The sequence below is a fragment of the Amphiprion ocellaris genome, chromosome 4 (genome assembly GCF_022539595.1).
Source record: "Amphiprion ocellaris isolate individual 3 ecotype Okinawa chromosome 4, ASM2253959v1, whole genome shotgun sequence".
Lineage (NCBI taxonomy): Eukaryota > Metazoa > Chordata > Actinopteri > Pomacentridae > Amphiprion > Amphiprion ocellaris.
Window position 1 is genome coordinate 18,533,757 of NC_072769.1, and position 10,286 is coordinate 18,544,042.

Sequence of the window (10,286 nt, forward strand, 5' to 3'; positions counted from 1 at the left end):
GACTTAAACCTACATGACCCCCTAAACAGATTTATGTTGTGGGAGTTTAGAATTGTGAATGGAAGCTCATAAAGCAGTAACATATTTCCAACAAGACAAAATGAGATCTGCAGCCTGTGCTGCACAAAAATGAAAATGTTTTATAATTGAATTGTCATGGCTGAGTGGGTTGGACAAGTTGTAGCACAAAAACTAAAATATTTCTAGTCTGATGAGAAATTTTTGTGAGCTCAGGGATGGAACCTAATATTTTTTGTGCCATTTTTCAACTCGCCAATGGTCAGACATTGTTTTGTGTATTTTAGTGTTCCGGATTCTGAGCCTGTGGCTTGGTGGGGGATGGCAGAGAGAATTTCAATCCATGTTTGGATTACTAAAACGTTCATAAAGTTCAAGCAGCTCAGATTTTCAGAGTGACTTTCTTGCCCACGAACAAGGCCACTATACTCTTGAGTTATCTAAATCTGATCAAACAATCCTGTAGCAGATGGGCAGAATTCTAAGTTTTTAAAGGTTTGCTATCTCCAGTTTAAACACCTTGAACTGTTTGAACCTTGAATATCTGGTTTTGATTTAAAGCACTTTGCATGGAAAACGATAAACTCCTAACATTTGTTCAACCAATGTTTAGACTATATTAGTAAACGGCTGAATACCAGGCACTGATAATTAATGACAACCACATGAGCATTTTTTCAACAAACCATTTCTTTATTTGACTTAAGGATTTCACTTTTGGCTGGACTCTGACTTGGATGTGGATGCCCTCAGAGAAGAAAGGCGGCGCCTCTTGGCGATCTGTTCCTGGCGCTTCTCTTTGGCCTCCTGTTTACAAGAACAAACGGTCAGTGAAAATGCTTCCACAAACAGCAGATATTTCTATCCAAGCTAATGTTCCTTTAAGCCACTTCACACTTGCATCTTACACTGATTTCATAATGGAAATGTCTGATGTATGCCAATGACGGATTATACAAGGCTGTTCTAAAGTAAACTGCTGGTGAAAACATTGACCTAAACCTCAACTTCTGCTCAGTTTCACATTTAAACATTGCTGGTAACTGCAATTTCATGCGTCGTCAACCTGTAAATACAATCCCCATTTCTTTCTTTAAATTAGTTTTCAATATTCTAAAGGCTACAGCAATCCAACCATAACTTAAACTAACTCTAAGAAGTGAATGGCAAACAAAAAAGGATGAAATCTTAAAATAGATGTCACCCATTTTTCTTGGATATATACTTATTCTTTATGCCAATAAAGACAAGTCAATCAACCCATACCTTCATCCTCTTGGCCAGCAGCTTGGCGTACTCAGAGGCCTCCTCCTTGTTCTTCTGGGTGCGCTGTCTCTTGAGAGCAATGCGGCGGCGCTTGTGCTGCAGCACACGAGGCGTCACCAATCTCTGGATCTTGGGAGCCTTAGTTCTGGGCTTCTTGCCTGTTCAAAGTGAGGGGAGAGAGGCAGTTAGTACTGACGGTGTAAAGAAAGTGTGGTAATAAGGCTGAAGTGATTAGGCAGAATGTTCCCATTTTCTACATCTGCACACTGATTCCAAGCTACACAATGTTAAAGTATTTTGATTCCGGTCCAATAATCTGATCTTTGGCAAGGGACAATTATTTTGCACTATGCTACTGTTTAACGAGTTTCTGGTGGCTTTCTTTGTAATCTCTGGACAAGAGAAAAGAGGCAAAAACAAATTTCTGCGTTTTTGCAATAAATTAAAAGTCAGCAGCGCTAAACGACCTGACTACAGTGTTCCTGTGTACACACAGGAACCCCTAAAATGAGCAATCTGAAGATCTTATGGCATGGACAATCTAAACATGGTATAGGATCTATCACATCATTAAATCAGTTGTATTTCTGAAGCATGCATTTTAAAAGTTCTCATGATGCTAATGAGCTAACCAGGTCCTGTCAAGCCTTTCCCCAACTGCAGGATTGCTACATTGCAGTCATGGCTGCCCTCAATGTCATTCAGCAGCCTCATCAGCGAGTCTCGTCCTGTAGTCAACACACATCTCCAAGCCTTGGACTGCAGCTGGTGATGCTAGTCCTTGTTCTGTCCTTGAGGAGAGCCATTGTAAGCTGCAGGGTCACTAACTAGAACCTGGGGGAGGGGTGACCAAATATTTGGATATTCGGGTCCAGCCGTAGTTGTAATGTTATTTTCTATCTACTGAGCCTGTGCCATTTGGAGGGAAGTGAAATACAGCTTCCAGTACGTCTTGTCACTGGAAGTAGTTTGCGCTTCAAGCATACAAACGTTACCTTACTACAGGTATTTGTTTTTCAAAAACTTTGTTGTGAAAAACTGAGATTTAGAAATTTGTGTTTCTTGTGCCTTAACTTGTCATTCTGTAAAGATGTTTATTTTTGCTATTTTTTTATTTCATTATTTGGAAATATCAGAATTTAAACATTTTTTTTGTCTGTCTGATCACGTAATTTTTAAAAAATAAATCGGACATTACAATCAAACAGTTACTCAGTACTTGAGTAGTCTTTTCACCAAATACTTTTTTACTCTTACCCGAGTGATTTTTTTGGATGAATACTTTTTACTTCTACTTGAGTGATATTATTTTCAAGTAACGTCACTCTTACTTGAGCACAATTTTTGGCTACTCTACCCACCGCTGTCCATGAGAGTCAACAACCATCACTAGCTGCAATCTAAAACGGTCAAGAGGGAGCATGTTCACAGGACGAGACACTCACTGGAGAGGCAGCTGAATGATATCAAGCATGGCCACAACACCAGCACAGATGTTGAACAAACAGGGGCTTCCTTTTTAAAAATTCCCGTCAGGCTTGTTTGTATGCACTCGTCAGGGTACGCTTAAAAGTTGCATGTTTACTTGTGTCTATACAAAAATGAATGGATGCAGAGATAATTGTTTTGTATTATTATGAAATCTAAGCACTTTGATTTGATACATTTCAAACAACAAAATGATCATTTTACAATCTATAAATGAACAAACGTTTCAAAGAATTGACTGCACATCCCGCCACCACTGTCAGTTTGTTTCAAGCTAAACCACCTCGTGAATATTTCAAATTTACAGCAGTTAACTATAAAAAAGGATAAAGAGCAGTTATAACAAGCCATGCAGACACTAGCAGTTTAAGACCTCAACGTAGCCTGACTTTGGAAGCTGCAGCAAAATCACTAAACAGCAGAATGTGTCTCATAATCTTAAGCTTCAGTGACAGCGAAATCCATACACAGTAAAAATCACCTACAGTCAGTGATCCCAAGCACGTTTACCTTCTTTAGTCAGGGGTCTCCTCACAACATACTGCCTCACATCATCCTCCTTAGCCAGGTTGAAGAGCTTGCGGATCTTGCTGGCCCTCTTGGGACCAAGACGGCGAGGGACGGTGCTGTCGGTCAGCCCGGGAATGTCCTTCTCACCTGAGAGCAACAACATCAGAACAAGGTGATTAAAGACAAGTTCCAGTCTTTCCTCTACATTCATTAAGGAGTGGCGGGCTGCCATTCCTAAATCCTAGCCGCCGCTCCTCCTTCAAATATATATATTTTTTATTTTCTCAAACACACCACCGCGGCACGTCTCCACCTTCACAGCAGAGTCTTGCACTGTGTCGGGTACTCGTGAGTACTCAGGTGAACTACAGATAACGATCTTGCTTAGTACCTACTCTTTGATAGGTTAATACAACGTTAATTATTCGCGAGAGCGGGACCTAAAAAGTGACGTCATGTCAAGCATCCAGGCACCAGGTCAGAGTCAGAGGAGTGTCGTCTTGGAAAATAAGACAGCGACTTACCGGAGAAAAGTTATTAGCTTAAGATAACTCAAAATAGATTTTACAAGTTAAATAGACATTTGCAAAATATTGATGTCCAGCTAACGTTATGTAACATATCAATAGCTTCAGTTAATTGGCCCCGGTGCCAACTCAGTGTCACTAACATGAGTAAACTATTGATAGCATTAAGCCAATATCTACACGCCATGATGTAACTGCTGGCTGCATTTTCAGACGAGCTTGTTCAAATATTTTTGTATTTTTACATTCAGCCTTTAAAAAGCTATTTTCAACTGGCCATTCAATAAATAGGCAGTACAAGTAAAATGTGCAGTCAGGTGTCATTTGCTTACGCGGCCAAGGCTCCCCAGAGAGCCTGCTGCCGCTGCTTAAACAAATCCTAGAGGAAAAACTGAGTTCACTTACAAACTCCACTGTTCACAGCTTTACGTTTGGTTATCCCTATAACCAATGGTCTAATAGTGCATGTACTTGTCCCGGGTTGTGTAGTAGTTCTTGTGCTCAGCTATGGCATGTTGAAAGGGTTAGCATTAGCTAAAGAGCAGACACAAGTGCCTTCCAGCATGACTTTTCTGCTATATTTTACAGGTCAATCATCCATGGCTGTGTCATCTGTGTTGACAAAAAAAAGCAGAGCTGCACACCTACGTACAGCCAGAATTAATTTATCATAGTCTTTGTTTTACTATATTGTCTTTTTATACATCTGTAGCTATGTTTTTCTTGTTTGGGACACTGGATGGAAATTAGCACTTGTGCTAAATCCAGCTTATTTACTGCAACCTCGTGTAAACCTATGAGACTGTATGTTCAGTAATACACACTGTCCCATCCAAATAAATAAAAAATTGAAAAAAATAACACAATAAGCACAATGCTGCCCCCAAAACATGTATACTGTATTACAGCTTTAAATTTGTATGTTAACATACAAACCAATACTGCTCTTTTAAAAAAAGTGAGGATATTTTGTGCACCATTATTGTACTAGCGATCACAATGACAGAGCAATGCAGTTCAACCAGCCACTGTTATTAGGTCTGGTCGCATCTGGTAAGCAGCTCCACAGTTACTCTGGCAACACGCTGTCCCCCCTTAATGACTACAGACCAATCAAAAAGGGTCTACTGGTGTGCCATCTGCGTAATTCACAGACGATATAAAGAGATGTTCTAAACTGAGTTTCTTGGGGCGCAGTCACCAACAGTTATTTATTGTTCCATCAGTATCAAACTGAACAGCTCCATTAAAAAGTACCCAAGAGCCTCATTAAATACCTTTCTTGACGATGACCAAGTTGAGAACGCTGAGGTTGGCATCAACGATGCAACCACGGACAGACTTGCGCTTGCGCTCGCCAGTCCTGCGGGGACGGTAGCAGGAGTGACCCTTGCTGAGGAGCAGGCGTACACGGCCGTGGGTCAGCACACCCTGCTTCATGGGGAAACCCTGCTTGTCGTTGCCTCCGCTGATGCGCACCACATAACCCTACAAAGAGAGCGCAGGTTACTACATGTTTTTAAAGTTTAAATTCACAATGGAATCTAATTTGTTTATACCTTTTTTCAACTTTTAAGTTTCCGCAAATGCTGGCCAGATATGGCACTATCCCTCAGGCAAAAAGAAAGAGTGGTCCACCAGCTTGTGCTTCTCATACTGACCCAAATTTGACTATTTAAGTTGCGCTTTACAAGCACAACGCGTTAACCGAGTAGTAGGACAGAAATGGGAGAGCTCTGCAGTTTCAACCAGCCATGGTTACGGTCTGGTCGCATCTGGTAAGCAGCTCTACTGTTCCTCTGGCAACACGCTGTCCCCCCTTTATGACTATGGATCAGTCAGAAAGGGTCTACTGGTGTGCCATGCCACACATTTGTTACATGTTGAACTAGAGTTGGGCATCGTTTGTATTTTGACGGTTTCGATTCTCCGTATTGACTCCGATTTTTAATGACTCCCAATTTCGACTCTTTGAGAGGTGTTAAGAGTTACTACACCAGTAAAATCCTGCATTGCATAACAATGATTTAAGATAATGTATTATGATATGACAGTCACTGGAGAGAATTCTTCTGCATCAAGTACTTTTAATGCCACGGTACATTTTCTTGAACATAATTACATACTTCCTCTTTAACATTTTTAATGCAGTGTGGTATTAATAATTTCAATTAGGTCTGAGTACTTCCTCCACAACTGCTTATCAAGGTAAAGGCTTTACGGATTATTGCGGGAAGCGTGTCTCATCTGTTGTGGAGAAAATGCCAACATGTAACACAGTAAAATGTTGTTATTGGGGTAATCTCATCATTTTGTTCAGCTGTAACATATGTAGATAAGCAAAACAGTTACTGAAAGTCTGTGTTGTGTTTGCTACCAATGAAGAAAAATAAAGAGTTCATGTCAGGTTAACATATCTTCACTGCAGAGTTCTGTGAAGCACCGCTTACCACAGATGTTAGCAGCAGAAACACATAGTTAGAAATAGCAGTCACAAGAGTAGCGACAGTGGTTTCTACCAGTAAATAATTTCCTGTTTGCTTCAGCTATTGTACTTTAATGATAATAGGGTCCCATCCGATTCTTGCAAAGCAGCATTTGTTAAACTAAAGCGATTGTTAAAGAGACAACCACACAACTTGCAACACATTAACAAAAATGCATTAGAAGCCTGGCAGGCATGGTGGCATTTAGCTGGCATGACTAACGACACAGATGGATAGTGGTAGATACATGCTGGGTGCTTGCTGTACACTTTATAAACTTGCATGAGTGAAATGTGTTGAGGAGCTGATATGCAGAATCAAAATGCAACTTCAATTCCTACAGATTTGTAACTTTGGAACCAAACTGGTTGCTGATGCCCAACCTTGTTGTATCTCACAGCCCCTGTTCAGATAAGACGGGTCTAGAGACGATGGTTCTTACCTTCCACTCATCTCCTAGAGGGTCAGCAGCCACCTCAGTGGCCATACGTTTCTCATAGAAGGTGCGCAGCTTACGCTCATCATCAACTTCAATCAGCTTCTGGCAGCCAGTAGCGGGAAATGAGATGTTCAGCTGCAAGAGTTACAGTGGATTTGTTATTGGATGTACATAGTCATGTTGAGCTCAGTACAGGTTATGACAGGTAACCCCAAAGTCATTAAACAGGTAGGTTTAGCCGGTAGCATGGTCTGTGTGTAATGAGCATTTACACGAGAAAAAGACTGACGTTGAGGTAACTGTGGGGGTTGGCACAGTTGTTAAGAAATACCCTTCACCCCGTAACTGTGCTGCAGATATGGGTTAAGCCATCTGGGCTGACCTAAAGTTTGAATCGGATGGCGATAAAGTGGCTACTGGGCCTGTTAGCTTTTCTGCCGGCTCGGAGTTCAAAGCCTGCTAACGTTAGCTACAGCCACTACTACCGATATTACAGCAGGTTTACCGGCTAGCATCACCGACGTTGTCATAGAACACAGCACGTTCATATAACTGTAGCTTTAAGAAGTTCGAAAACAGGTTCTTGGAGTACACTGAAATCTGAACTCGGTGCACATTTCCCCGAGTGTGCGGCCATGTTTCCACAGCTCACTTTCCAAGCGGCTCGTCAGTTAGCTTCCATCCTAATCAAAGCTCATCCTGAGCGGCGGAGCTACAATTTCTACTTTAAACTCCTCCGCTTTAAAGTTCAATATCATGGCTTTAATCACAACGGACTATTTTAGATAACACGACTTTAATTAAGTAAATACATTCATTGAAATGTTGTACCTTCATTTTGCCAAACCGACCCAACGACGGTCCGCCACGGAAAAGAGACCGGATATCCGCTTCGTGGTCTCACATAGGCCTGCAAAATTATCGCGAGAACTGGTTACGTGTAAATTTGAAGGTTGAAAAGTATATTTTCTTCTATAAATAGGCTAAACTGAGGTCAAACGCCTGATTTGTTTTTAGAAAACTAAGTGTAAAATCTTTAAAATGGGCTTTCCACCCACGAGGAGACATTTTGATCGTTACAAGCTCGTTATTTATGAATACGGTTTATTTTATTTTCAGATTTTGTCGTTGCTACTACTTTAACTGCAACAGAAACGTCAGACAACACAGGCAGAAATTGTTTTTGCCATTTTTAAACGGTTAGGTTATTTCCAGTTGATATATAATTGGTGGCCCTATAGAACAAATCATAAATAGATGTTTTTTTTTACTTCGTCGATGTTTGAATTTGAATGAGCAGTAACTTCATTAGACTAAATGATTTTTATTTGTTTTACTAAAACAATGAAAAAAAATTGGTGTTCAAATAATTATTATCAAAAATGATTTCGTCTATTTGTCTTTTTTATGTGCGTATAAAATACTATAAATATAAACTGCGGCAAAACCCTCACAGAAGAGATGACGAGCAAAAGACCTGCAGAATGTATTTTTCGATAATTACATTAACTGATGAATTATGTCAGTTAATGGATCTGACAGTGAAAGCGTTCAATCAACACGAGGATTATTGATTCACTGAGCATGCGTCGACCAGAGGGTGCCAGAGAGCAAATGAGGAGCTAAAACATCAAGATAGTAATCCCCCCTGATTTCAACTCCAGACAAAACATCTTTGAAAATACGTATCACTTTGCATATACTTACACTGTCACCCAAATATTAAATATTACCTCAATTAGCTGAGATATAATGGATATTTAGCAATTTAATCATGTAATAAAATATTCAATACAAATTCAATACAAAGAAAAACAAAAAATAAGTCAATCTGAGATGCTTGAACTCTGGCTAGAATTAAATGTTATTTTCGTCAATGATTAATCTGCAATTTTCTTTTTTTTTCTTATAGTTTAAATGTAGTGTTTAAAGAAGAAGACATGTATTTTTTCCAATAATGTTTCCATTAGGTTAAAAAAAAAAATTACCGTCAACATTCAGAGGATACTCAAGTGCATTAACAGGACATTCTTACACCAACTATCAAAAAAATGTTTTCCAGATGTTCTCAAGGCCTCATTTCTATTAAATGCTATGATATGTTATCAAAGGTGGAACATTCTAACTGCGATGTTTTGAGGTGGTTTTGGGGATGTTGTTGAGGGAACACATTATAAAATCTTTTAAAATCTTTCTTGCAATGCTCCCTATACAAGCTGTCAGTCACTTGGTTTTGGGAATGTTGGGACAGAATGCTCTAAAAATGCAGAATGAGGCACAATCTGGGATCTAGCTGAACACACCTGAAACAGTAGTAGAACTTTCTCAGTACGTTTTTAGAACCAACAATTTCTAACAGTGAAAAAGAGAAGCCTTGTACTGAGTCATTGATCTTTCGTATCCACATGTATATTCACCATATTATATCTGTCCATATCCATGCATAATTTTCTCATGCCTTGTACGTTGTCTTTATTGTGCCTTTATTATATCTTTATTTTTAGCCTTATTGTTCTTTTCGGGGGGTTGCACAGTGGATCAGGGGCCTCACTGTATGAGGCACTGTCACCTCACAGCTAGAAGATCCCCGTTCTGCTTCTCAGCCGGCCTGGGATCTTTCTGTATGGAGTTTGCATGTTCTCCTTGTGTATGTGTGGGGTTTCTCCGAGTTCTGTGGCTTCCTCCCACAGTCCAAAAATATGCTAAGGTTAATTTGTGATTCTAAATTGTCCGTAGGTGTGAATGTGAGTGTGATTGTTTGTCTCTATGTGTAGCCCTGTGACAGACTGGTGACTTATGTAGGGTGTCACCCTAAGTCAGCTGGACAGACTCCAGCACCCCTACAACCCGAATGAATGGATGGATGGAGTGTTCTTTTGTAATTCTTGTCCTGCTTCTTTGGTGCCACATCTGTATGTAGCTACTGGTATCTTATGTTTAAGGACTGCCATACACCACTTGAGACTCTTGAGATCAAATTGGGCTGAATGTGGCCCCTGAACTAAGATGAGTTTGACATCCCTGGTTTAAACCTCATGTCGTCCTGCGGGTCAAAATTGACCTGTTTTAAAGTTTGAAAATGTGGAGAAAAAAAAAATTCTCCGTAAAACTTCTGTCCACATTTTCATCATTTTTGGGAAATCTTTGAACATTTTTTAGTGGAAAAAAAAGAAATGTTAAAAATGTTTCTTAAGAACATTCACATTATTTAAAAAAAAAAAAAAAGATAAAAAATAAAATAAAAAAATAAAGATTTTTTTGTGAATGTTCTTAAATAAAATATCAGAAGTTTGACTGATATATATGTAATCATTTTAGATATTTTTAGGATTTTTTTGGGGAAGATTTTTACTCATTTTTTGAAAATATTTCCAAGAATTTTCTTGCCGATTTTTTTTTTTTTTCAAAAAAACTTTTAAGGGAAACTTTTAAGGAATTATTGGCATTTTTTTCCTAAACGTTTTGCAAATTTTCAGAAATTTGGGGATTTTTTATTTTATTTTATTTTTTTGCTGTCTTTTTGGGGGGGGATTTTTTTCAGACAAGGTGACA

General features: G+C 39.3%; 1 protein-coding gene across 1 annotated transcript; it reads right to left on the reverse strand.

Moving 5' to 3' along the window:
* Positions 1-690: 690 nt before the first annotated feature.
* rps6 (ribosomal protein S6) lies at positions 691-7,702 on the reverse strand. The gene is made up of 6 exons (XM_023286819.3): positions 7,566-7,702; positions 6,738-6,869; positions 5,087-5,297; positions 3,283-3,429; positions 1,285-1,442; positions 691-825 (listed from the first exon to the last, which is right to left on the reverse strand). The coding sequence occupies exons 1-6, from the start codon at positions 7,569-7,571 to the stop codon at positions 730-732; spliced, it is 750 nt and encodes a 249-aa protein (XP_023142587.1). The 5' UTR covers positions 7,572-7,702; the 3' UTR covers positions 691-729.
* Positions 7,703-10,286: the final 2,584 nt, after the last annotated feature.

Excerpts from the sequence above, each read along its gene's own strand:
- rps6 (XM_023286819.3), bottom strand. Across the intron at positions 1,443-3,282 it reads GAGACCCCTGACTAAAGAAG|GCAAGAAGCCCAGAACTAAG; the intron begins GTAAACGTGCTT and ends CACTTTGAACAG. Across the intron at positions 826-1,284 it reads TGCTGGCCAAGAGGATGAAG|GAGGCCAAAGAGAAGCGCCA; the intron begins GTATGGGTTGAT and ends TCTTGTAAACAG.